The sequence below is a fragment of the Otolemur garnettii genome, unplaced genomic scaffold (assembly GCF_000181295.1).
Source record: "Otolemur garnettii isolate 467f Iridium unplaced genomic scaffold, OtoGar3 scaffold00062, whole genome shotgun sequence".
Lineage (NCBI taxonomy): Eukaryota > Metazoa > Chordata > Mammalia > Primates > Galagidae > Otolemur > Otolemur garnettii.
Window position 1 is genome coordinate 5,793,433 of NW_003852457.1, and position 27,913 is coordinate 5,821,345.

The 27,913-nt window shown below is 46.9% G+C and overlaps 1 protein-coding gene across 3 annotated transcripts in view; it reads left to right on the plus strand.

The window, feature by feature from the left end:
* ZFAT (zinc finger and AT-hook domain containing) overlaps nucleotides 1–27,913 on the plus strand; it is a 195,925-nt gene that overhangs the window by 7,194 nt on the left and 160,818 nt on the right. For all 3 annotated transcript variants that reach the window (XM_012807040.2, XM_023514939.1, XM_023514938.1), the window contains exon 2: nucleotides 25,325–25,501. In XM_012807040.2, coding sequence (XP_012662494.1) covers nucleotides 25,325–25,501 — 177 coding nt within the window. The remainder of the gene's footprint in view (nucleotides 1–25,324; nucleotides 25,502–27,913) is intronic.

The following is a 27,913-nucleotide window of genomic DNA, read 5'->3' on the forward strand; positions in this document are numbered from 1 at the left end:
AGCCTGGGGCCGTGAGGTTTGAGTCCCTCTTTTGGTGAGAACTCTTCAGTTTGTGCGGACACGTGCAGCCTGGGGCCGTGAGGTTTGAGTCCCTCCTTTGGTGGTGGAGAGAGTCAGCTCCCGCTGTGCTCCCCGTTTTAATTTCTGAATTGGGTTAGGGGGCTGGTGTAGAGCTTGCCAGTTTTTCAGAGGTACCTGGGGAAGACCCTTTCTGGGTACAGAGGTCCTTTTCTGTTTGAAGAAGCCCGTAGGGCAGAATGCTGTGTGTAGCCCTGTCCCCAGAGGGCCATGTGGCTCCATGGTGGGGAGCTTTTGGGGCTCCGGGACCCACTCTTGAGAGAATGCAGATGGTACAATCGCTCTGTAAGATGGTGTGGCAGTTCTGTGTAATGTTAAGCATCCACTTATCCTAGGACTCAGCAGTCTCACATCTAGGCACAGTTCCAAGAGAAATGAAAGCTGTGTCCATGTGAAGACACGTATACACCTGTTCAGAGTAGTTTTATTTGTACAAGTAGCCTCAGATTGGAGCCAGCTGGTGAAATGCTAAGTTAATTGTGCTATATCCACACAGTGGACTACCCAGCAGTGAGGGAATGGAGCCCTGAGAGGGCCAGCAACACGGACTGATCTCCGAAGCCTGCGAAGAGAGAGAGGCAGACACGAAGGTGATGCTCTGAGGAAGGGAAACTGGAACCTCTGTGCACTGTTGGTTGGAATGTAACGTGGTAAATCTTATGGAGAAAACAGTGTGACAGTTTCTCAAAAAATGAAGAACAGAATCGTGAAAATAGGCCTTGTTATTTCACTTCTTGGAATATAGCTCAGAGAATTGAAAACAAGGTCTCATAGCTATTTGTACACTTGTGTTCACAGTAGCATTATTCAACCCAAGTGCCCATCCATGGGCTCCTTCACAGTGAAAGAGAATGTAGTTTATACATATAATGGAATATTACTCAGCTTTAAAAAGGAGGGAGATTCTGACGTATGCTATGACATGGATGAGCCTTAAGGACACGATGCTAAGTGAAATATGAGGCACAGAAAGGAAAAATACTGTATGATTCCACTTACATGCTGTGTGTAGAGTAGTTAAATTCACAGAGAGAGAATGAAGGATGGCAGTGGCCCGGTCACAGTGGGAGAGGAATAAGGAGCTAGTGTTTAGTGGGGACAGGGTTGTGGTTTGGGAATATGAGAACATTCTGTGGGTGGATGGTGGTGATGGTCCCACAGCAGTGTGACTGCACCTGATGCCCCTGAATGGTACACCTGAAGATGGTGAATGAAGGTGGTTCCTTCTGTGGAGGTGGATGGTGGTGATGGTCCCACAGCAGTGTGACTGCACCTGATGCCCCTGAACGGTACACCTGAAGATGGTGAAGGTGGTTCATCCTGTTTTTTGCATCCTACCACAGTTTAAAAGAAAAACCATGCACTTAGTGATTGAATTCTAGAAAAGGCAGAACTATAGGGACAGAACCAGGAGCTGGCAGGAGCTGGTGAGGACAGAGGCACTGGATTGCCGGGAGTGTTCTGTGTCTTGACTGTGGTGATGGTGACATGACCCTTCCCTGTGTTTAAACTCATTCTGTTGCATAGGGCCCCTGGGCAGGGCTGGACATTTGTACAAGGTAGAACGAAGGGATGAGTGGGGTGGTCACTGCCAGTCACTACTGCCTGGGCTGGGTCAGGGGCTCAGAAAGCCTTGTAGGCGTCTTCAAACTACGGCCTGCGGGCCACATGCGGCCTGCCTAGGACATTTATCCAGCCTGCCGAGTGTTTTTGCCACCGCTGCCTGTCCTGCTTAGCAGCTGACTTGTCCTGGGGCCCATAGTCCACCCTTCAACTGTTTGAGGGACAGTGAACTGGCTCTCTGTTTAAAAAGTTTGAGGACCCCTGGCCTTGAGGGTGATGTTTGAGCAGAGTGACCAGGGCCAGAAGGCACAGAAGGAAAGGCAGAGGGTGTAAAGGAGCCCCGGGAGGTGAGCAGCCACTGCCTATCCTCAGGGGGCACAACCAGAGTTAACAGTGAACCTCTGGGTCCTTGTGCCTTCTTTGTACAGGGATCAAGGCTGAGCTGGGGGTGGGGTGGGGGGAGGTGTGCTGAGCCTGCCCAACCCTGCCTTGAGCTGCCAGCTCCAGGTTGAGTCCTCTAGCAGCCCCCAACCTTCTAGGCCCAGCTGGAGGCCTGGGTCTCCACCACCTGGGTCAGCAGGGCCCACTCCCCTCAGCTAAGTCTGCCGCTGGATCATCTCCTTGGCCTTGCCTCTTCTGGGTATCTGTGGGGAGCCTCAACCCCTAGAAATGTAGGTTCCGAGAAGTAGCATGGGCTTTGGAGTCCAGAGACCTAGCTTTGTATTCTGGCCCTACCACATGACAGCTCCTGTGACTTTTTGGAGTCATTTCCATTTTCATAAAATTAGAATGAAATATACCTTTGTCTCAGGGGTTGATTCTCTGAGAATTGGCCGCATGAGGTGCACACTGAAGTGGCTGGTGTGCTGGTGGTGTTTTCACAGGGCCTTGAGGGGTCTCGCTGAGCTGGCCTGTGTCTAACTCAAGTGCCTGTGACTCTGAGGTAGCACCCTGTGGCTGTTGAAAGTCTGCCATGGAATGTCACTGAGAGTGATAGCACAGTCGCTGTCCTCATCCCGCTGTCCTCCGTCCTGTCCCACTGTCCCCCGTCCTGCTGTTCTCTGTCCTGCTGTCCTCCATCTTGCTGTCCTCCCACCCGTCCCGCTGTCCTCTGTCCCACTGTTCTCTGTCCCACGGTCCCCCGTCCTGCTGTCTTCCATCCTGCTGTCCTCTGTCCCACTGTCATCCATTCTGTCCTATTCTCCATCCTGCTGTCCTCTGTCCCACTACCTCTGGCCCTGAAGTCCCGGAGGAATGTGGAAAGGTATTTTGAGAACTTACTTTTCAACTTTCTTTTTTAAAAAATCCTAATCTATAATGGGGGAATATTTAGGGACTTTTAGTTATAGAATAGACTTTTTTTTGGTATGTTTTTTCTATTTAGTGCTCTTAAATGTCTTCCAAGGACAGAAGTTTTGGCTACATAGAAGCCTTTTACTCTTTGAGCAACTTGTTCTGAGGATTCAAGAGGGCTGGAGACTCAGGAGCTCTGTAGAGCTGAGGCTTCTGTTATAAAAGAGCAGGGATCTGGAGCCTCTGCGGCCTTCTGAGGTGGTGGGAGAAGCTGGGACAGAGAGGTGAATGGGCACCATGTTCTGTGTTGACCCTTTGAGATGCTCAAATACTGAGACAGGCACATTGGACCCACAAAAGTTGTTCTTGTTTGACCTGTTATTTTTACATAATTTTATACTTAACAGAAAAATTGGAAGAGTAGTATGAAAAATTCCCACCTGTCTTCCACTCGGAGTCTCTGGGTATCCCCATACCCTGTGAGTGTGCACTCTCTCCCCTCCATCTCTCTCTTTCTCACTCACTCTCCCTCCCTCCTTTTCTCCCCTTCTCTCTATCTTATTCTGAGCCACTTGAGATAAAGTTGCAGATGTAATTCCCCTTTACTTATTCCTAAGTATTTTCAGCATTTATTTCTTAAAAATAAGGACATAGCCACATTCCAGTTGTTGAAATGAGAAAACAGTATGGACACAGATGTCAGGATTGTGCCAATGACATCAATACAGCAGAAGGAACCGGGCTGGGCCCTGCACTGTCGCTTTGCTTCCGTAATCTGGGGCACTTCCTCTGCCTTTGTGCTGTGTGACAGTGCTATTTTTGAGGAGTATGGGCCAGTTATTTTGTAGACTGTCCCTCATTTTGACTCTGTGAGATGTTTCCTTCTGATTGGCTTCAGAGTCTGTCTTTTTGGGCAGGAGGACCACAGAAATGGCTGAGTTCTCAGCGTGGCACGTCAGGAGGCAGGTGATGGGTCTGTCCTGTTCCTGGTGATGCTATGTGTCTAAGGAGGTCAGGTTTCTTCGCTGGGAGTTACTATTTTTCCCCTTTGTAATTAAATGCCTTATGGTGAGATATTTTCAGACCGCGCATTTGTCTTGCTACTCCTCACTCCATCGCTGTCTTCCTTCACTAGTTCTGGCCTCCATTGATGACTCTCGGCAGAATCAGTCGTCATATGATTATTGCTAAATGATTGCTTGCTGATTGCATCATGCATCTACATTTACTAGTTATCTTCCCCCCACCCCACTTTTACTGAAGTTTAAGTGACAAATAAAAATTGTATATATTCAGGGTATACAGTGGTTTGGGTACAAGTATACATTGCATAGGAGGTTTTGTATACATGGACATTGTGAAATGACTACCACAGCCAGGCTAACTCCATGTCCATCACCTCACATTGTTACCATTTTGTTTTGCTAGTTGTCTTCCTGGGTAAGCAAGAACTTTCTTTTTTCTTTTATCCGTTTATATTGCTGTGGACCTCATGAACTCTTATTTTAGTCAGTGGTTTATAATCCTTTCTCGTTTAATTTGATGCTCAAATCGCCCAGTTGAAGCCCCTTAAGTTGGGCCTCTTGGGTCCTTTCAGCACACCTCCTTTTTTCTGGTCCAATAAGATAAATTCCAGGCTCATTTCTTGCTTTCCCGGGTCCCGCTCTGGAGTCAGCCATTTCTGCAAGGACACCGGCTTTCTTTAAGCAGAGAATGATATTTAGAAACTGCGATCTGGGAGCAAGGTGGGTTCCTTGTCACTAGGGTGGCTTCTCAGCCCTCTTGGTAACACAGCTAGGAAATAGATGGCAGATACACATCCGCATACGTGCTGCGTCCGAGTTCATGCCTGCCCAGCAGTCTATATCCATGTTGATCAAGTTCACATGGATTTTTCCAGTCCAACACCACTGTGTTTATTCTAGTCTCTCCCTTTTCCATATTTATAACTCCCTTCTCTGACGGAGAGAAAACTGGCTCTCGGGTTCCTCAGCATAGTTACTTATTTGCTCAATCCTAGAATATACTAAAAATAGTTTCAGAATCACAAAAGCATGTTTCTGAAAAAGAAGCCTACTAACTAGAGAAGTTCAGTATTTAATTGGAGCTTTTTTTTTTTTCTTCTCTGTAGCTTCAGGCGTGTAGTACAAACACCAACTTTCAACTTGCTCAGTTTCTTGGGTTTGTCCTCCTCTCTCCTCCCATTTCAATGCAGATGATTCCCTTAAAATGTGGTTTGGTTCATCAGTTTCTGTTCCTATTTCATTGTAGAGTTCCCCCCATACTTTTTATTTTATTTACTTTCTTCGAGTATGGGAACTTTTGAGGTGAGTATTTCCTTATTTTAGTGAGAAGACTGAATTTTGCTTCCTTTTTTTGTGGGGTGTAAATACAGGGAATGGCAGAAGAGCTGAGGGGTGAGTTTCCAAGGAGGAGGAGGAGTCCTGGGGAGGCTGTGGAGCTGTAGGTGACTTACCCCATCAAAGTGGGGCTGTGGTGCCCTTGGTGACACCTGCTTGTGTTACCCTTCGCTGAGCATCTTTTTCCCAGGCACTTTTTCTTCATTCTGATTTTTTTTTACTGCAGACCACCATTCTGATGTGGCATTTATTTCCATTTTATATATGACGAGTCAGCTGGTCAGAGAAGTGAAATGCTTTCCCCTCTGCTGGGGGTTGGACACTGAGGTCAAGTGTTCTTCCCCGCACACTGTCTTCTTTGTTTGCTAGGAAGTCTGAGTTAAGAGTGACTTAGTTGTCACTGTCCTCAGGGACTCTTAGGTGAGCGCTCTGGAAGTGTTCTAGTCCTTCTGGTGAAGGAGATTTCTCTGTTTATAGGTAAATATCTTTTATAACCTTTAACATTGATATTTTTAAGCATTCAAGTATATTTTGAATTAAACCATATTGATGTTTTTGGTGCCTACAGTCTGTTGGAGGAGACAAGATAAACAAATACACCGTTAAATCCATGATTATAAATTGTGTCACACTTCAAGGCATATGTGTGGGGAGAGGGCAGGATATTGGAACCCTAAATGATGTGAAGGGAATTTAAGAAAAGTCCCTCTGAAAAAGCAAGGTTGGAGCTGAGACTTGAAGAATGAGGTTCTTGAATTAATGAAAAAAGTTTGCTCACCAGGGAGCAGGTGCTCCCCAGTGGTTTTCACCTTGAAAAACTGCAGGCCTGCAGTCTAGAACTAGCTCTTGGGCAGCCGCTCTCCTTTGCCCTTTATCGCCTCCTAGAGGACGTGTGTGTAAATGTACCTGCTACAGGTCACCTGGGAGACACACCTTCTAGCTACTGCTACAGTGTGGCCCCACGCAAGCCCCAAACAAGTTAGGAATGGCTGAAGGGCCATTATGCCAAGCCTGCAGGACAGAAGACCCAGGGCCACTGAAAAGCTTATTCACATACGATGCTTGGTTGCAGGAGTGTCACCCTGAGGCTGTACCAGCTGGAGCCTAGTGGGGGACAAAAGGGGTAGCTTGACTGTCTGAGGTCCCCAGTGGTGTAGACATAGGTGGGAGCTGCCCAGCACAGTGTTGTCTCTGGATTGACGTGAAGGTGAGGTAGAATTGTCTGATCCTGCTTAGAAACTAGCTGGGAGCCTGGACTTTTGGACCCTTCTCTGTCCTTTCTGACATCAGGAGTCTATAAAATTAGGTCACACATAACACAAAAGTAAAACTATTCTCATGAACAAGACGGCATTCCTTGTTTATGTTCCTGGAGGGGAGGTGTGTGTCTTCCTCATTCCTAATGGTGCCCAGCATAGCGTGTGACAGGTATTAGGCTTTTGTTCAATTAGTGTTGAATTATGAGGTTATTGCTTATAAAATAAAAATAATTTTACTTTTTTCCCTAATAAAAACTGAAGCATTCAGGTATTTTGGGGTTGCCAGGAAGGCTGGAGATGGGTAGGTGGTAGGGTTTGAGAATTCGTCTTTTCCCAGTGATTCTTCTTTCATAAATTTAAACCTCTATTCTGAAATTTGAAAAGACTTCAGATGCATCTGAATGTTAAAGGGAAGTTCTTTTGCCTAGAATTAATTTTCAGATTCAGAGCACTTTATAACTGAGACCAGGTTCAGGCTTTTATAATAAGTAAAGTGAACACTTGGAGTTGAATTTGCATGTCTCCCACATCTGCCCAGCCTGTTATTGTATTTTACCTTTTTTGATTATGATCTCAGGAGCACAGTGCACACAGCCAGCTTTTAAACCTGTGACAATAATAAATGGAAATGGTCCTCTGTCACCTGCCTCTCCCAGAATAGTGCAGACAGGAACTCTGTTCTGTAAGTTTTAAGTTTTAAGTTTAGTAGTTCTTTGTCTTGATTTTTCTAACTTAGTCCCAGAAAGTCTAGGGTTGCTGAATACCTCTCCCACCCCACTGGAGGTCAGGGGTTGGAACCTGCATATCACATTTCTCTGATCTGCAGTGAAAAGGTTGCCTGGCATTGTGGAAATAATATGAACACTGGATCTGTGCCTGGTCTAAACTGTCTTGTGCTCTAAGTGGAAAAACACACCGGATTTGAAAGACTTAGTACAAAAAAAAAAACAAAACAAAACAGAAGGCTGGGCACAGTGGCTGAAACTTATAACGCTAGCACTTTGGGAGGCCAAGGTGGGAGGATTGCTTGAGGCCAGGAATTTGAGACAATATAAAAAAGACCCTCTATAAAAAATAAAATTAGCAAGGTGTGGTGGCACATGCTAGTAGTTCTGGCTACTTGGGAGGCTGAGGTAGGAGGATCAATCACTTGAGCCAGAGAGTTCATCTGGGTGATAGAGTGAGATCCTGTCTCTTTAAAAATTTTTTAAATTTCAGATTAATATGAGGGTACATGTGAGTAGGTTACATTATTGCATTTGTAAGGTAAAGTCCAAGTTGTAGTTGTTTCCTTCACCCGGGAAGTGTGCCGTATACCTTTGCATTATTTCCTTTGGGTGGGAAATCACTGACCCTTTTCCTCACCCTTCTTGAACTTAATTGAGTTTTTCTCTTAAATGAGCATTATAGTGGTCAACCTACTAGTTTCAATTTAGTATTGAGACATGTGATGCTTGTTTTTCCATTCCTGCGATAAACTTAGGAGAGTGTTGTCCAAATCCATCCAGGTTGTCAACAAAAAATGGAAAATCTTCACCTTTTTAATGGCTGAACAGTCTGAATAGTATACACATGCCAGTTTATTAACCCATTCATGTGTTGTCTTTGCAACTATGAATTGGTTTGCTATAAACATCTTAGTGCAAATGTCCTTGTCGTAAAATGACTTTCTTTTCTTTTGGGTAGATACTTATTAACAGGATTGCAGGATCAAATGAAAGGTCTACTTTAGTTCTTTGAGGACTCACCATACTTCTTTCCATAAAGGCCATACTACTTTGCAGCCCCAAGAACAGTGCATGAATGTTGCCTTCTCCCATTACCCACCCACACCAGCATCTGTTGCTTTGGGACCTTGTAATTTGGGCTGTTGTCACTGGGGTTAGGCAATATCTCAAGCTGGTTTTTATTTGCATTTCTCTGGTAATTAGAGATGATGAGGATTTTTTCATGTGTTTGATGGCCATTCTTCTGTCTTCATGAGAAAAGATTCTGTTCATGTATTTTGCCCCGTTTTAAATGGGTTGTTTGCTTTTTTGTTGTTGTTGTTGATTTGCTTGAGTTCTTTGTAGATTCTGGTTATTAGCTCTTTATCAAATTGTAGCATGCAGATGTCTTTTCCCATTCTGCAAGTTATCTCTTTACTTTGTTCGTTGTGTCCTTAGCTGTGCAGAAACTTTTTAACTTGATCAGGTCCCATTTATTTATTTTTTCTGTTGCTGCCATTGCCTTTGGTGTCTTCCTTATAAATCTTTCTTTTCTAAGGCCAGTATCATTAAGAGTTTTTCCCACAGAGTTTTTGTAGTTTTGTGTCTTAGATTTAAATCTTTTGTACATTATGAGTTAATTTTCATAAGTGATGAGATGTATAGGTCTAGAATCAATCTTTTACATGTGGCTAACCAGTTCCTCCGTTTATTAAATAGGGATTCTTTCCCCCAGTATATGCTTTTGTTTGCTTTATTAAAGAGCAGATGGTGATATGAGGTTGGCTTAATCTTGAGGTTCTCTCTTCTGTTCCATAGATTTATGACTCTGTTTTTATGTCAGCACAATGCTGTTTTGATTACTACAGACTTGGACTACATAACCTGAAGTCTGATAACGCGATGCCTCCAGATTGGTTCTTACTTAGTAGAATTGTGTTGGCTACTCAGGTTTTTTTCTGGTTCCACATGAAGTGCAGAACTGTTTTTAAGTATGACCCTGGAATTTCAATGGAGAATACCTTAAATCTATAGATTACTTTGGTTAGTATAGACTTTTAACAATGTTGATTCTTCCCAGCTGTGGGCATGGTATGTTCTTGCATCTGTTAACATCCTCTGCTGTTTCTTTTCTCAGTGTTTCATAGTTCTCTATGTAGAGATCCTTCACATCCTTTGTTAAGTATGTTCCATGCTATTTCATTTTCTTTGGTGCTACTGCTACTGTCTTTGATTTGGTGGGGCATTTATTTTATATCCCGAGATATTGCTGTGTTTCTTGATGACTTCCAGGAGTCTTGTGGTTGAGTCCTTGGGATTGTCTAAGATCATATGTGTATCATTAGGAAAGAGAGATAGTTTGGCCTCCTCTGTGCACATTTGGATACTCTTGATATTCTTTTCTTGCCTGATTGCATTGGCTAGAACTTCTAGCGCTATGTTGGATAGTAGTGCTGACAGGGGGCATCTTTGGTTTTAGTTCTAACTGGAAATGCTTTTAGTTTTTACTCCATTCAGTATGGTATTGACTGTGGGCTTGGCCTTGATGGCTTTTGTCTGTTTATTAAATGTCCCATTCTGTATCAGTTTTCTTAAATGTTCTCATCAAAAAAGGATGCTGAATTTTGTCAAATAATTTTTCTTCATCTAAGGATCATATTTGGTTTTGCTTCTGTTTGTGGTGGATTATGTTTATGGATTTGCATATGTTGAACCAGCCTTGCATCCCAAGGATGAAGCCCACTTGGTTGTCATTAATTGTCTTTTTTTTTTTTTTTTCCAGTTTTGGCCAGGGCTGGGTTTGAACCTACCACCTCTGGTATGTGGGGCTGGTACCCTACTCCTTGAGCCAAAGGCACCACCCATGGTGAATTGCCTTTTTGATGTGTAGCTGAATTCTCTTTGCTAAGATTTTGTTGAATATTTTTTCATCAATATTCATTAATAAAATTGGTCTGTACTTTTCTTTCTTTGTTGTGTCCTTTTAGGGTGATACTTGCTTTGTAGAAGGAGTTAGGTGTTTTGAAATAGGTTCCCTAATATAGGTGGGAACTCTTCTTTGAAGGTTCAGTAGAATTCTGTCATGAAACTGGTCTAAGACTTTTCTTTGTTAGAAGCTTTCTTATTGTTACAATTTCGGTGCTTGATATTGGTCTGTTCAAGAATTCTGTTTCTTCCTGATTGAGTCTAGGGAGGTAGTGTGATTTCAAGTATTGGTACATTTCTTACCTGTTTTCAAATTTCTGGGTCTGTAGAGCTTTTTGTAGTATTTGATGAAGATCTTTTGTATCTCTGTGGTATCTGTTGTTATTTTACCTTTTTTTGTTTCTGATTGAGCTTATTAGAGATCTTGCTTTTCTGTTTCTAATCTAGTGATGGGTTTATCGATTTTATTTATCTTTTCAAAGAACCAACTTCTTGTTCTGTTAATCTTCTGTTAATCTTTTTGTTAATCGTTGTTGTTCTTTTGTTCTTGATTTCATTTAGTTCTGATCCAATTTTGGCTATTTCTTTTCTTCTGCTAGGCCTTGTAGTGCACATTCCTCAGTGTTTGCTTTTCAGTAAAAGATTTGATTTCTCTATCAGATATGAAACTTAGTTTTGCAGGATACAGAGTCCTAGGCTGGCAGTTGTTTTTTTTGAGAAGATTGACGGTGGGAGCCCACTCCCTTCTGGTTCTTTGGTGGGTCTGGGCTGGGTTTGAACCTGCCAGCTCTGGTGTGTGTGGCTGGCACCCTAGCCGCTGAGCTACAGGCGCCGAGCCTGGTTTCTTATTCTTTATTTCTGTCCCCTACTTACTCTTCTCTCTTCCTCCTTCCCTTTGACTTTTTTAATGCTAGGCTTTGAGGTTGAAAAGGCCTGTCGGTGATGGTGTGGCACTTGTGCATGTGAATCAGCCACGTTCTGTTTGCTTGAGTTGGAGACATTTTAAGGGGCTGTACTTTTGCTCTTGTTATTGGTTGATGTTCGTGGCAGTGAGCAGCCTGCAGTCCACCTGTTGCATCTCTGGATTCCCTGAGGCTATATGAAGCTTTTATGCAATTGCTTCCTTCTGACTGCTGGAGGGTACAATGCTATATATAGAAAATGTAGGTAGAACTTGAGGCTCCTGCTGGAGAGGAAGATGTTAAAGGTGGACTGTGGGACCCTGAGCAAGTTCTCTTTCCAGAGTTGAGTTCACACTCCGGGAACTGGCTCTCAACCCCACTCCAGGGGCTCCTGACAGCTCCCGGGGCTGGTTTTCTCTCTTCCCTTTGTTTTCACATCTCCCTTCTCCCCTTCCTTGAGGCTCTTTAAGTTCTCTAGAGTTCAGGGCTCCGGTTTCTATTTCTATTTTTTAACCTTATTGATGCTGTGTTGTTTATAGTGTCCCTCTAGAAGCTTCTGAATTGCCTGCTTTCATTGTTTCCCTAGACAAAGTGTGTGAACGTGCATGTGTGGGCATCACGGGTATGTGCGTGTGCACACAGGCGTGCTTTCCATGTGCGGGTGTTACCTGTGAACACAGACGTGCTTTCCATGTGTGGGTGTCATGGGTATGTGTGTGTGCACACAGGCGTGCTTTCCATGTGTGGGTGTCACGTGTGCACACAGGCGTGCTTTCCATCTGTGGGTGTCATGTGTATGTGTGTGTGCACACAGGTGTACTTTCCACATGTGGGTGTTATGTGTGCACACAGGCGTGCTTTCCATGTGTGGGTGTCACATGTATATGTGTGTGAACACAGGTGTGCTTTCCATGTGTGGGTGTCACGTGTATATGTGTGTGAACACAGGTGTGCTTTCCATGTGGATGTCACGTGTATGTGTGTGTGCACACAGACGTGTTTTCCACGTGTGGGTGTTATGTGTATGTGTATGTGCACACAGGTGTGCTTTCCATGTGTGGGTGTTACGCATATGTGCACAGAGGTGTGTTTTCCATGTGCGAGTGTCACGTGTGCACACAGGTGTGCTTTCCATGTGCGGTGTTACATGTATGTGCATGTGGACACAGGCGTGCTTTCCATACGTGGGTGTTACATGTGCACACAGGCGTGTTTTCCATGTGCGGGCATCACGTGTGCACACGGGTGTGCTTTCCATGTGAGCTGTTAAGTGTATGTGCGAGTGCACACAGGCGTGTTTTCCATGCGTGGATGTCACACGTATGTGTACACAGGCGTGTTTTCCATGTGCGGTGTCACGTGTGCACACAGGCGTGCTTTCCCTGTGCGGGTTTCACGCGTATGTGTACACAGGTGTGTTTTCCATGTGCGGTGTCACGTGTGCACACAGGCGTGCTTTCCCTGTGCGGGTTTCACGCGTATGTGCACACAGGTGTGTTTCCCATGTGCGGTGTCATGTGTGCACACAGGTGTGCTTTCCCTGTGCGGGTTTCACGCGTATGTGCACACAGGCATGTTTTCCATGCGAACCTGTGTTCTCTATGTGCAAGTGTGTTTGTGTATATATCTATTAGAGGACAGCAGAAGCAACTAGGGACAGGGCAGCAGCTTTATCTATTCAGCTGGGCTTTTTTGGGTTTAGAGACTTCCCCTTTCTCGTTGGGATTGGTACCCTATCTAGCAGTCTTCAAAGTCATTTTCTTGGCATTCACCCACATAAGATACTCTCCCACCATCAGCCCCCAACCCGTTGATTGTGTGAAGTTGAAGTCAGCTGTGGTTCTCTCTGTCTTTGAGCTGAGTCTCTGCAGGTTCTGGAAGGAAGGTGGTCCCAGTCACTCCATAGTGGCCGACAATAGGGCTTGACCCTGGGCTCCTGACATGAGCCCAGCGTGGGAGCTGGCTTTAGGGCAGTCACTTGTTTCAGTTGTACGATAACAGACATGTCAGCCATACAAAGGAACCAGAATTTACTGAAGCAACAAAACTCAGCAACTGGAAACTTGGATCACTGGTGGTGGTGGGTCCGGCAGCTGTGGGCATTGATGCTTCCCTCTCAGACACACTGTGAAACAGGAGAGGACCTGCTCCTTTAACTTATGACATGAGATGGTCACAGACGCTTGGCTACTTTAGAGGCATTGGGTAAGAGTTATGGGTAAGGGGCTCTTTGGGGCATTGTTGTCAGTTGGCAAATGGGGATGTGTGCAGAGGGGTCCCCATCCCCTCAGTGCTTCCTGCATGTCTGTTCTGGGGGTGATGGACTGTTTATGTTTATATGAAATTATTTGGGGATTATTTGTGGTGCTTTCATAAGATGAGGGCCACATTTTCCTGCTTTGATTATTTTGTTAAATGTGAGGATTCTTTATTGCCCTGGGTTTTCACTTTGTGAGTGCTTAAGAATAACTTAAAAAAAATTGATGCCAAGTTTCAACGTGGAAGAAATGTGTATGCATGAAATTGCAGTGCAGCTGTTGGCCCAGCCTTAATTATCGCTGATACTGAGCGTTTCTCATTTTATTTTGTTAATCCAGCTTCAGCAAAGAAACACCCATGGGATTTCTCCCCTTGCGTTTAATAAACATGTTAACTTCGTGAGCCATAGAGGTTGGTGTGTTCATCAGCATTTTATGAGATGCTTTATAATAATTCCACAAATTAGGGGTGTACATTTATTGGAACTTCAACCCTCTGAGCATCAGAGCTGGGAAGGCACCTTGGAGATTATTTATTGGGGGGAGGAGATAGGAATTGGGAGGTTGAGTTGTAGCGTCCCTGCGGGCAGTAGGGGAGGTGTGTGCTGGTGGGTCTGTCCCCCACTTTGCCTTGGCGTAGACAGTCTGTTTCTCTTTACATTTTAGCTTCTGGATTAAGCTTGAAGGCCAGGTTTCCCTTTCAGACTTTCCAAGGCCACTTCTGCTTTGGGCTGCTCGTCTTTCAGATGAGAAAACAAGTTGTAAAGAGATTCAGAGACTTAGGTAGAATCTGTCCACTGGAGGTGTGGGAGCCTTTTGGGGGCTGGGGTAGCTGACCACGGTGGGTACATCATGCTGCTTCATGAGGAGCAGGGCGCCGAACCAGGTACTCTGACTTGGTGATGTCTAGTGCCATCCCACCGCTGTGTGCGGCATGGGAGTGGAAACTCAGGCTCAGTGTGTGTACCCTGGGTCACACAGTTCTTAGGGCCAAAGTTGGGTTTCAGTATATATTGTTTTAAATAAGAGGTTCACTTGTGAATCAGAATTTTTTTTTCTGTATCTTTTCCTTTAAAACTTGTTTATAATTTTTAGATTGATGTGTAACATACATGTAGAGAGTTGTGCATTGATGACCAATGCTATGAATGTTCACCAGCTGAACTCACTGCAGAACCAGGAGCAGATCAGGAAACAGAAGACCCTGGTCCCAGCCCCCAGCCAGGGTGACCCCTCCGGACTCAGGGCAGAGGAGCCTGCCTTTCCTGTACTTCAAGTCATTGGAATCTCTGAGTCAAGCTTCTCCTGCCCAGCATCATTTCTGGCACAGAAATGTGGACGTAAATGGGATAGCCCTGTAAGATTTAAAAATACCTTTTATGCAGGTTGAGAATTGGCCAAGCAGTGGCTGATTGTGGCCATGACAATCTGTGGTCAGAGTTGTATCTGACTCACCTGCTGGGTCAGCTGGTGCACGTGGGTTGCCAGAACACCTGCACCCCCACGTGACCAGTAGCATTATTAAGTGGGGCCTCCACATAAGAAGGATGTCCAGGCTGGGGGAGGCTGTGAGTCTGGGCTATGTTCCTGCTGTGCACCTGTTGCATGTCTACCTGCTGCGTGTCTACCTGCTGCGTGTCTACCTGCTGTATAACCTTGTGATCCCTTTCCTGGCACAGTTTACTCATCTTAGCATGGGAACCGCAGCTTCTCCTTCACTGGGTTAATGTGAAGATTAAGTGCAGTGGAGAGCAGGGAGTTAGAAAAAGTTAGCTCTTTTTATTGTGTTCTAATTAGGTGTAGTGCCAACTGGCCACCAGAGGGTGCTGTTGGCACGTGTATGGTGCCTGCCCATCAGGGCAGGTCCCTGCTTTCTGCCTGTTGGTAACTACCAGCATTGTTTTACTAAAAAGCTGCCTGCCTTTTGCTTACTTGATCCACTGTTTGTTGATGCTGGACTTGTTGCCAAGCTGTGTGGTGAGTGTGTTTTTTAAGTGTGTGGTTTGGGTGAGTTGGTGTTACCCACACCTGGCAAGCTCTCATTTTTGAACATCCTGTTCCCTGAAGTAAGATGTTGTCATAAATTATGCCACACACAGAGCACAAACTCCCATTCTTGGTATAGCTTCTCTTCTTAGCTATGATTAATCATTTGACATGTCCCTCTAACCATGATGCTGGCTATGGGTGGGGCACACCGAGATTTGCATTTGTTCCACTGATGCCTCCCTGCATCCCACTCCCGCCACAGGGTGGGCACCAGGTGGGTGGGCAGATGTCTTGGTCAACTTGGAAGGTCTTGGGTAAGTTTTGGGTTTGTTGTTTTTCTGGCTGGGGCTCTTTGGCAACTTACTACCTTCTCTGAGCCCCAGGTTTCCCCTCTGTAAAATGGGGATGATGCTGGATGGCGTTGTCTCCTTGGCTGCTGCAGGGGACAGCAGATCAGTGTGTAACGCTCCGGGCCGTGAAATCTCCAGGCCTTTTCTTCCCATGGCCAACATGTGCTGACTTCTGGGACACCAGTTTCGGGAGCTCCCGTGCCTTTCCTGCCTGGCCTCCCCTAACCCTGGGTGGGCTTTCTGCTCAGTTTGGCTCACTTGGCCTACTGCTCACCTGGCCCACTGCTCATCTGGCCCACTGCTCACCTGGGCCCACTGCTCACCTGGCCCACTGCTTACCTGGCTCACTGCTCACCTGGCCCACTGCTCACCTGGGCCCACTGCTCACCTGGCCCACTGCTCACCTGGCCCACTGCTCACCTGGCTCACTGCTTACCTGGGCCCACTGCTGACCTGGCTCACTGCTCACCTGGGCCCACTGCTCACCTGGCCCACTGCTCACCTGTCACACCGGCCCAACGCCCAACCGGGCCCACTGCTCACCTGGGCCTACGGCTCACCTGGCCCACTGCTCACCTGGCCCACGCATCACCAGACCCACAACTCACACGGCGCACTGCTCACTGCTTACCTGGGCCCACTGCTCACCTGGCTCACTGCTCACCTGGCCCACTGCTCACCTGGGCCCCTTGCTCACTTGGGCCCACTGCTCACCTGGCCCACTGCTCACCTGGCCTATGCATGTGCAGATCTGGAACTGGCACTTTGAGGTTAGGCTGTCCACACCCACCACATATCTCCTTGCAATGTGTAAATAACTTTTGTCCCAAGAATGCCTTTCCCCCATCAAATCTAATTTCCTGTTTTCTGTGTTTATTCATTTTATCAATTTTATTATTACGAGAGAGAGGCAGGGAGAGGCATAAGTCATATTCCCAGCTGTTCCCAACATCAAAGAGAAATACCAGGAACTCAGCAGCCATGAGATGGGTTTGTCCTGTGTCCAGAGCTGGCACGTCCTGCAGTGTGGGCTGCTCTGGCATTGAGCTCTGCCTTCAGAGTTTGGCCTGGAGCTTGTCAGCTTGCCTGAGGCCAAAACTGTCAGGGGAGCGATAAGGCTTCTTTCCCTAAGAGCAATCTCATTGTCTTGTTGCTAACTATCCCTTTATTTCTAACATCAACTTAAGTGGCTCTTAGAATTTTTCTGGGGTTACACACGTAATCCCCATTGTGAAAGAGTGGAAAGCTCAGTGGGGGTCTGTAAGCTGGATGAGAACACTATTCATGATTCTCGCGCTGACAGCCAGTTCTGGGCAGTGGCTGCTGGGGAGCTGGATGGTGGGTAGAGGGTGCTGGGTCCTCCCACCCTGTTTCAGATCAGTTTCCTTGCCTCTTCCCCTGCCAGGTAAAAGCTTTCCCCTGTAATGTTTTTTCAGAAATTGCAAATTGGCAGCCCTCAGGTCAGATCTAACCTTCCTTTGTTTGGTACACGCAGTTTTTGTTTGTTTTGCTTCAAAATTGAGATTGCACATACGAATGGTATTTGGGCCCCACTGACTAGACTTGGGAGGCAGCTGCCCCATGAATCAGGGCAGGCTGCAGTGCTCTGGCCTCTGTCTCCTTACCTCCCTGGAGGGCTCCTGCCAATCCTGGCCAATCGTGGTCTGTGGGGTTCTCTGAAGAGCAGCCCTGGCTCTTCCTTGACGGCTGCCTGCCCAGAGTCACCCCAGTGTCCGGGCCTGCCTTAAGTCTGACCTCCTCTCTTGAGACCCAGGCTCTTCAAGTGGTGAGGCTCCCTTTAGCCTTGCCTCCGCTGGCTGGAGAGCTTCCTTTCCCTTCTGTCTCTCCTCCAAATGCCTCACCACCTCCTGGGCCGCTTTAGTTTCCCTCCCCTGAGCAGCTGTCCCCAGGTACCCACAGGGACGTCCGCTCCTTCACACACTCTTCTGTGGCATATGGTCAGTTTGTTCTTGTATAGACACACGCAGTCTGCTGGCCTACTTCAGTTTTAATTGGTGAGCTGATCAAGCAGCTTTGGAATCATACAGGCCTACCTGGATTTAGTCCTCCCAGGCAAGTTACACAAAATAACTTTGTGTCTGATATAGTATTATTAGGCAGGCCTACTATGTACAACTGTGCAGGTTATACACTGAACCAGGGTGCCACTTCTAGGGATTCATTTCACAGAATAGAGTTCTATGTTTATCATGAATGTTTTCCAGCCATGGTAGTGAAGAGTCTTGTTCCCACAAGTTCAGTGTGTTATGACCACTTTCTGACAGGGGGTGCTAGTGTCTTAAGGAAGATTGCACTTGTCCAGTTCCCACAGGGTGCCTTAGGGGCCAGCAGCAGCCCTGCTTGTCAGAATTAGATGTGATCAGCAGTGGGAGGGTGCCTGGCACTCAGGAAACGTTTATCTTCTCTCTCTGTCGTAGAGGTCATTCTCGAAGCATTGTAGGCAAGCTTTATGTGTGTGGGGTGAAAAGTGGGGAAGTAGGGCCTTGCAGGGGAGAGAGCTAGGCTGGGAGCCAGGCTTTCCCAAGTTCATGTTCCGCCTGCCCAGCACAGGCTAGTGTTTGTCAACCTTTTTTAATCTCACGGCACACTTGAACCTATAGTTAAACTTCTCCAGCACACTTAAATTATTTTGATCCAAAAAGAAAAAAAAAGTTAAAAAAAAAAAAGAATATACTCACTGTGCTTTGAACTTCTTTCAAAAATAATTAAAGATCTTTAAAAATTTTTCACAGAACACCTTGGAGCCTCTCATGGCAAACCAGTGTGCCATGGTACACGGGTTGAAAAATCACTGATGTGGGCTCTGCTGAACCTGCACTACCTCCCCTGGGTATGGACGTGTCACTGGATGTCATCTGTTCAAACACTCACACTTTAAGATCTCTAAAATCGGGAGATTTAGATAAGAAACCAGTGTGTCTTGTTTATTTGGCGGTATTTTTATCTTTTTTAGTGGCATATGAAATATTGGTGCTTTTCAAAATAGATGTTATCTTAGATTTGAAGAACTATGATAATAAAACCTACTTCATAGGGTTTTTGTGAAGATGAAAAGCACCTGGCATGAGCCTCTGCTGGGGCCACTCCTGGTGAAGGTCTGATTAGTTTAAGCTCCCTTGTCCTCCGGTCTTCGTCTTTCAATCCCATTGTTTGGTTATCGCGGGTTTTCAGCGAGTGTGATCATGGTAATGGTGTGGATGATATGGCTTATTCACAGCCTGTTCTGCAAGGTAAGCGGAGTGTTTTATCCTAGCCTGCGTCTGTTTTCTTAACTATAAAGGAAAAGGTATTTTAAATTGTTCTAAGCTGCACAATATGAGACTTTATTCATTATATTGGGGATGACAGCGGCTCGTCTTTGTGGTGTTAAAATAGTTCTACTCCTATGGGAAGCCACTGGCCCTTATGAATTTAATAACTTGTGGGTAAGTGAAAAATGAGAAAACAAAAATATAACTCTGAAGGAATTTGCCACCCTACTCCTCTTCTCGTGAGGTAGATAATTTAATGGGATCTTAGCTTTGGCTGTTGAACTCTTTCTAAAGTTAATAAATCCAAGTAAAAGATAGTTACAAAGCACAGAGGATGATTTATGCTAATTCAGGAGGGGAAATAAGAGATTTTTAAGCTACAGCTTTTAAATAGAATCATTTAATAGTCTAGTGATGTAGCGTTTGTCTTCTCGTAGTTATTAATAAGTGTTTAATCATTTTGTAATCCTCAGTTCATCTAACACTTACTGAGGCTCCTGTGTTCCTGGCAGCATCATTGCTAAAGGGTAGATGGCGCTACGCTGGTGGGGTTATTGCTGTAGGAAATGGATGCAGGTGGCCTGGAAGGTCCAAAGGTGGGGCCTACAGCCAGCTTTTAGACCCTGAATCTCCCACCCTCGTTTGAAGACTTGTCCACCAAGCAGACCGTGTCCTGGCTGAGCCTCTGTGAGCCATCTCACTCCACCCTTCTGAGATTTATGTGGCTCACTGGGCAGTTGGGATAGAATGGAATGATGGATAAGCCACCCAGCAGCGGTCATGATCTCAAATTTAGTGTCCGTTCCAAAGGATCCAGACTGGATCTATGTTGTGGTTTTATTTGCCATGGTGTTTTTAAAAAATATATATTTCAAATAATTATAGATTCACAGGAAGTTGTAAAGGTAATACAGAAGTCTCAGGTACCCTTTCCCAGTTTATTCAATGGTTACATTTTTGAAAATATGCTTATAAGTAACTTTTGTAATACATAGTAATGGTGATATCCCTGGGAAGGTGTGGGCAAGGTCTGGGAGCTGCCTGGAGCCTGTGACTCCAGCTAGCGGCTGGACTGACCCTCATTGCCCCTCTACTCTAGGATTGAGACTTGAGGAGGGGTCCCTCAGAAGGGGCCACTTCCAGCTGACCATATCTGCTGCCCCTGGCCAAAGCACCAGCCACCTATGGCTGCACCCTGCCAATTTCTAGCAATGCTTCCAAAGTCGAAGGGGCTCAGTCACACCCATGTTCTACTCTAGTTTATGGCCACCTTCTGAGAGGAGTGGGGCCAGAAGCCCTTATTCGTCCCAAGGCCCCCACAGCAGCAGGGAGGTCAGAGGTCACAGAGAGGGCCTGGCTCTTCTTGGCTGGGAATTTTGGTTAAGGCAGAGGTCAGAACTGAGGACTTCCTTACTTGGTTATTTTAAGGCTTTTCTTTTTAGTACCATGGAGGAGCTGGTTTAAAATGGGCAGTTATTTCATAGGAGTTGAATGCTCAAACCCTAAACTCCTCTGATTTGTCTTGTGCTGAATATGTCATTTTCTCTTTGAATTTTTGTGATAAGACGAGTGCACAGTAATTGGACCTAAAAATGCATCCAGATTATAGCATCTCATCAGAATTAGCTGACAACATAATTATGATTTTATTTCAGGATACAAGATACTTTTTTTTCATATTAGTCCACTATAAAAACAGAAAGTGCTTCCTTTATTATTATTTTGGCAGACTGACCATTCTTGACATTTGCGGGATGCAGCCTGGTCTGGCGTTCTCTGTGTGCTTTGGGATGTGCTGTCCATACCCTGCCTTACGGCCGTCTCCAGACTGCACGTTAGCCTGGGAGGCTCCCCGAGATCAGGCTGAAGAAGGGGCACCGTGCTGTCTGCTCTGGGCTTCAGGGACAGACTGTCTTAAATACAGGACTGCAGTGTTAGTGCAGAACCGAGCCCACCACTTGCACGGCTTCTTCCCGGCCTTTTGGCTGTGTGGTTTTGTGTTTCCGCCAGTGCTGACCCTGGACAGGCCTTGCAGCATGGTGGAGACCCTGGGCCTGGGTCAGGGAATTGGGTTCTGCCTGTCTCTCCCTGACTGGGAGGCTGACAGGCGGTGAGCCTCTCTGAACCTCAGTCTGTGGGCTGCATCTGTGGGCTGCTGCCCCACAACAGAGAGGTGGGGGTGTTGAAGGGGGTAATGGTGGTGCTTGGGGTCTGGAGCCCATGCCTAGTGCACTTGAGGGTGTAAGATCCTTCCCAGGACTGCCTATTCAGGACCTGGCTGCCTTTAAGAGAGAGTTAAGTGCCACTTTCCAGAACCTTCCAAGTACTACAGCTCCTCCAGGGCTCTCTCCCAGACTCTCTCCTGTCCTCTGTCCCTTTGTCCCCTGTCCTTATTGTTTCACCATGTGTTTTGGTGCGCACATTTGTTAAATGCCTTCCATATGCCAGGCTGGGACTGCGGCCTCGAGTAAGATGGTGTGTTTGCCTGAGGGCTCAGAGCTGCCCCCCCAGAACTGTGTCAGTCTTGCTGTGTGGTCCTGTACCTTGCTGTTTGTTTTTCCTTTTGAGATGTGGTCTTACTATTTTGCTCAGGCTGGTGTTGAACTCCTGGTTGCTGACAATCCTCATGTTCTGGCCTTCCGAAGTGCTGAGATTACAGGCGTGAGCCCCCAGGCCTGGCGGGGCCCTTTCTTTGGGTAATGCAGGCCTTTTCCAGGCCTGTGGAGAGTGACTGCTTTCTAGAAATTGCAGCCTTGATCTGAGCCCTGTGTGTGACTCTTGGGCCACTCTGTGGCAGTCTCACACCCTGAGGATCCAGGGCTTCGCTTCTCCTTCTGTTCACGCTTTTTAGGAGCAGCTCCTCCTCCGTCACCTTGAGGGGCCTGTCTGTGTCTAAGGGTGGGGTCCATGGCTTGCTGCTGGCTATGGTCCCCTGCCACTAAATTCCTGTGTTGGAATCTGTCCCCAGGTGAGATGGTGTGAGGAGATGGGGGAAGGTCATCAGGTCACGGGTGTGGAACTCCTGTGACCGGGATTTGTGCCCTCATGGGTGAGGCCCCAGAGAGCTGCCTTGCCCCTTCCGCCATGTGAGGGCACAGTGAGAAGGCACCACCTATGAAGAGAAAGGACCCTCCCAAGAGACAGCCTGCCAGTGCCTTGGTCTTAGGCTTCTCAGTCTCCAGACTGTGAGAAGCAAAGCTCTGATGTTTACACCTCTACCCCCGTTATTGTCCTTGTTACAGCAGCCTGTCTGGACAGACCGTGTCCTTTGGATGGTTTCAGCTTCTCCACACTTCCCAGCTTTAGGCTGGAGCACCCCCCAGGGAGCTGACTGCATTTCTCTACCCTGGTCTTCCTAAGCCTGCACTAACTGTTCCTGGGGGCCACTTCTGCTCTGATGCCCAGACCACTGGCTCTTGCCCACCAGACCAGTTCTTGCTACCGTTAGGGGACATCTGCCTCCCTCCCATTTGCCCTCGCTCTTTGCACACCTCCATCTCCAGCCTTCCTCTCTGCTCTCGTCCCTGGGCAGGCTATTTAACTTCATTCCTCCTGGGGCCATGCAGGGTTCATGGGGCAGGATGTAGGGGAGTGGAGGGAGCTCAGATGTGTTGGGCCTTCACTGCTAGACCAGCTCTTTCCAGCCCAGCTTACTCAGGCGTTTGCTCTGGTCTGGGCTTCCCACTCTCAAGAATTGCCAGTTCCCACTCAGATGACTGAGCTGGACCTTGAGAGCTGTTCCTATGGGCACAGGTCCCCGTGCTGTCAGCACACTCCCCACTCATTTACTTTGCTCCTGTGTCCACATCTCCTTCCTCTCCATGTCTGCCCTCCTGCGTTGGAGCGTCCCTGCCCTGTGGCACTGAGATCTGGCCATCATTTGGCTGAGAAGCCTCTCCTGCCTGTGGCAGCCCTTCTGGGTCAGGGTCCTTGCTGCTGCGCCCTGTCCCACGGTCTGCCTCACACAGCTGAGCGTGTGGTTACAGGCAAGTCATCCTAGATCCCCTGTGTGTCTGCCTCCGCCTCGAGAACCCTGGGTCCCTTTGCCCTGCCAAAGAGAGCTGGACATGCAGACGCGTGCTGACTGATGACACATGGCTGAGGCCACCCTGGGTGCTCAGGCCCTCAGGCTCTGTGGAACAGCTGGCGGGTAGTTTATTTCCAGAGGTCTCCAGCCCTTCGTCACATGCAGATGAGAAGTAGTTTATCTATTTAATCTTCAGTTGCTACTTGGTGTGCCTTTGAATTAGGAGACCCCTCATGAGAACTCGGTGGTCCCCAGAACCTCTGCTCTGTTCAATGTCACAGAATTCCCCTTTTCCTGGGAATGTCCTGGGAACAGGGAATACTTGTAAGTCATTGGAGAAACAGTTTAGTAAAACCTGTAAGATGGTACTGTCCTGTAACAGGTCTGTGCAGTGAGATGCCGGCTACCTCTAGGGGGCCTGGGCCTTGTGCCTGCTTCTTCTCTGTCCCTGGTGCCCAGGGTAGCTGCCTATGGTCGCTGCTCAGCAGATGCTGAAATGAACAGTTTGACATTGTTATGTGACTTTGGGATTCTCTTTCTCGTAATGAGTGTCACTTCAGATGTGACCACATGTAGAGTCCTGCGTATTTTAGCTGTAACATGTAGTAACTCAGCTCCTGGTCTACAGCCAGACAGACCTGTGTCAGATGCAGGCAGGAGAGAGTCTGGCCCTGCTCCTGACCACACGGACTGAGCAGGGTTCTCAGCCTCAGTCTCCTCACTTGTATTGTGGGGTCACAGATCCCTTCCTGCCCAAATCACTGGATTGTTGTAGGATCAGCAGGAAGTGTGTTGAACATGACATGGCTTCATAGAAAGAAAAGCGTTAGTGAGAACTGTTGGGAAGCAGTCTGGGTTCCTTAGGAATAAACATTTCTTGAAAAATAAAATACCGACTGGCGGTATTCATGAGGGTTTTGCACTGATGAAGCAGTGTTCTGCTTTGTTAAATTTCGATTTCATATGTTGTTTGGTAGAAGAGAATTCTCTGAGGCCATTACCGTCCCTGCTTGTTCATGGTGTAAGCCTTTTTGTGAATCCAGAGAGGAGCTCACTCCCGTGGCCATGGTGCCTTGCAGGCCTCTGCCCCCACCCCGTAAGAGGAGGAGAGAAATTGGAGCTGACTGGGGGAGGGGTGAATTGGAAGGTGGGGACCAAGAGAGGTTTTTGTTTTGGGATTGGAAAATAAGAGCGTGTTTGCAGGCCAACGAGAAAGGTCCATTCAAGGGGAGAAGCCAAAAAGACTGGAACTAGGGTGGCCGGGTGGGTGGGAGGGGCCCTGCACACATGTGCTGTGTGCCCTTTGTCCACTAGCCTGCCCAGGGAGGGCTGTGGGAGCAGTCTTCTCAGTGCAGGCAATAAGGTATGCATTCCTCTTCTTTTTTATATAAGAAATGCAAGGTATGGCTCTATGGAGCAGGCTGGAGTGCAGTGGCATGATCATGGCTCAGTGCAGCTTTGAACTCCTGGGCTCCAGGCATCCTACCACCTCAAGCTCCTGAGTAGCAGGGACTACAGGTGGGAGCCATGATGCTGGGCTAACCTTTTACAAAAGCTTTTGTAGAGATGAGTTGTCCCTATGTTGCCCAGGGTAGTTCTGAACTCCTAGCTTCTAGTGATCTTCCTGCCCCAGCCTTCCAAACTGCTGGGTAATTAACAGGTGTGAGCCACTATGCCTGGCCTTGATCCTGAACTTAGTCTTTTGTATGTACCTATAATTATTTTATCAGACTCAAAAATCTGTATTGTTTTCCTCTCATTGTGCTTTCTTATATAGTACGGTGGGATGGACATAATGAACTATTAGTAAATATCTGTGAAGGATAAAAATGCTTTAAGTAGGAATTAAGTGGCTGAAAAATAGGCATAGATTCCTATCTTTTCATTGAAAGGGGTCTTGGCTCTTTAGAAATGGGATTTTGGTCAATTTTTCCTTGCACCTAATTTGAGAGTATCTGGCAGGAATATTTAATTGCTAGCTGTGCAGTCGATTCATTTGAGGAGTAGGATTTAATTTCCTAAGTTGCACGTTTGTTTTTCTCTTGGCCGTTCCTGAATTGGAATCTGGGCTGTTGAGTAGATTTGGGTAACAAAGAAGTCCATATTATACCCTGTCCAGAAGGACAGAGGTTTTAAAATAAGAAGAAAGAACTTTCTGGCACCGGGATCCCCCTGAAGATGGCAGTGAGCTGCTTGGCGTGGAAGTGTCCACCAGAAGGACAGCATTGGGGAGCCTGGTGATTGCTCAGAGGGGCGTCCTTCGGTGCTTTGTTTGCAAGGAGAAGTAATAATTGTGTATGTGGAGATGAGATTAACACATTTCCCTTTTTATGTCTTACAGAAAACACGCCCATCTTCATGTGCAAATGTTGTAACCTTTTCTCACCAAGCCAGTCGGAGCTGCTCTCCCACGTTTCCGAGAAGCACACAGAAGAAGGGGTTAATGTTGATGAGATCATTATTCCCCTTCGGCCTCTGAGCACTCCTGAACCCCCCACCCGAAGCAAAGCTGGAGATGGTAAGGGGCTAAGGGTGGGCAGGGCCCCTGTTGACGCTGATGTGCTCTCAGATACTTTGGTGCCATCTCCCTGTTTTGTGGGCATAGCAGAAACCGAAGTTCCACATCTCTGACCCAGAAGTGACAATAGCTGTGCAGTTGTAGATCTGCTCAGATAAGGGTGTGTCTCTGAAGTCCCCAGACCTGGCCACGTAGGTCCTCCAGTGCCTGGCTGGGAATCCATGAATGAGTAAAAGGAAGGAGGTGGCAGGTCCAGCAGCGTGAAAGCCACGAACTTGTGAGACAAGTGCAACTTGTAGCTCTAGCACCTACTAGCTACATACCGGAAGCAAACGATGTCACTTCTCCAGTCCTCACTTTGCTTGTCTAAAAAATGAAGACCAGACCAATCTGCTAGTTACAAGGAGGTCTGTGAGGATTAAGTCAGAAAATTACCTGCAGCCCTAGGGTGACGCCTGGCACACAGGTGACAATAAAGGCAGAGTGTTGTGCTCGCATCCGTGATTAGTAAATCAGTATGTATAGTCACAGAAACAACATTTCCAAACTGGTCGTATAAATCTAGAATAAAGATCCAAATTCAAAGCTTTGATTGAGACAGACTCGTTCTGGAGGTTCACGGTCTAGGTGCAGAGGCAGATCCATCTTGTCTGCAGCATGCAGACATCTCCTAGCGCGTGGCATCAGATGTAGCAGGTGCATGGAGAAGCCATCAGGCACTGTAATTAGGTCTCCACAGACAGAAAACACATCGTACAGGTGGAACAGTTGCAGAAACCCCCACAAAACTACGTTCATATGATGAGGGACAGCAGCCAGTCTCTCGTGCAGAAGCCCAGCAGATAGCAGTAGATGTCCCATTGTAGGATTCATTAGTCACACTCATAATCCAGTTGTTCTTTCCAGGGAATATTCAGACTGGCATTTGTAAACATGCCGGCTATTGATCATCTGTCGGATGCTGTTAACAAGGAGCGATTCCAGACAAAAATTGTGTCAGTTAACAAGTCCCTCTGGCCATTCCCAGGTGCTTGGAGAAATATGCCTGACAGAGGATTAAGTTGTTGGGAAGTTCTGCTAGTTACTCTTCATGGCATAAAGTGAAAAAACTAAGAAGATGCAGCCCCTGAAATGAGTACTGGCCCAAAAGGGGGAGTGATTAGTGTTTGTGTCCTTGTTACCGTTACCTAATATTGGTGGTGTGTCCACAGTGAGCCTCAGCACCTCGTGGGCCTGTGACCAGACTTGGTCTTTCCCAGTTTAGAGAAAGTGTGAGTGAATGGGGGCAATTCTAAGTAACCTCATCTCAACCCCACAGCACACATTTATTTGGTACAGGGAGAGAGGAAAGCTTATGTGGTCAGAATCTGCCTAGTGCTGGGGGCTCACAGCCCAGCACCCTCCTTCTGCCCGTCCAGGCTGGGTGTTAGTGGCCTCTGGGTCCTGACCCCGGGGGAGGTACTTCCTGACATCCACAATCCCCGTGGCCATCTCCCTTCTGAGCAGTGAAGGACCTTGGGTTTCTGAAGACTGTAGCTTCGCAGGTAGAGGGAAGCAAGACTTCCACCAAGACCTTTGAGTGTCTGTGTACCTGCCTCCGACATTGAACATATTTAAACTCAGAAAACTGGCAATTTCCGCTGCAGATACCTGTGGCAGATAGAAGTTGTGTATCAACATGGAAAAAACTTTGAGAATGGGTCTTAGAAAGTTTTTAGTTCTGTTTTTATCCAGCTTTCCTTAAGATTTTCTTCTTTCTAAAATAAGATGTGAATAAGAGAGAAATTTATTATTCCCTTTATAAATTAGAAATGAATGAATGATACAGTAGAGAGAATGTCCACAGGAAATCGTGTGTTTTTTGTAAGGTGCATGTTCTGACTTCCAGTCTCTCCTGCTCACTACTGTTGATGAGATGTCATGTCACCCACACAGGGGCTCCCCCGAGTGCCTCTCCCTTCCTCAATGCCCGTTGCTCCCTTTGCCTTCCTCATACTCACCCCCACACACCCATTTCTTCCCTCTCATCACGGTCTGCAATACGACCAGATGCCAGGCCACTCCCCTGCCTGCCTTACTCCTGTGTGGGCCTGGGACTCCTTCAGATTGTGGTTGTCTTGAGGGACTCATCATTGGCCCCAGGTGGGGCTAGTGGTCCTTTCTGTGAGCTTTTAAGACTCAAGGGAACCAAGATTTCCACCAAGACCTTTGAGTGTTTGTGTACCTGGGATGCATCTCAGTTCTGTCCTTCCTGGTTTCACTTTCACTGTCTGTGTCTCTGGCTTGTCAGGGGATGCCCCGAGGAAGGGACTCGGGCTTTCTCAGCTCTTAGCCTCAGGTCCTGGCACAGGCCTGGGTCACGATACAGCCCCTTCCCTTTGTGTTGACTGAATGCATTACCTACTGTCATCA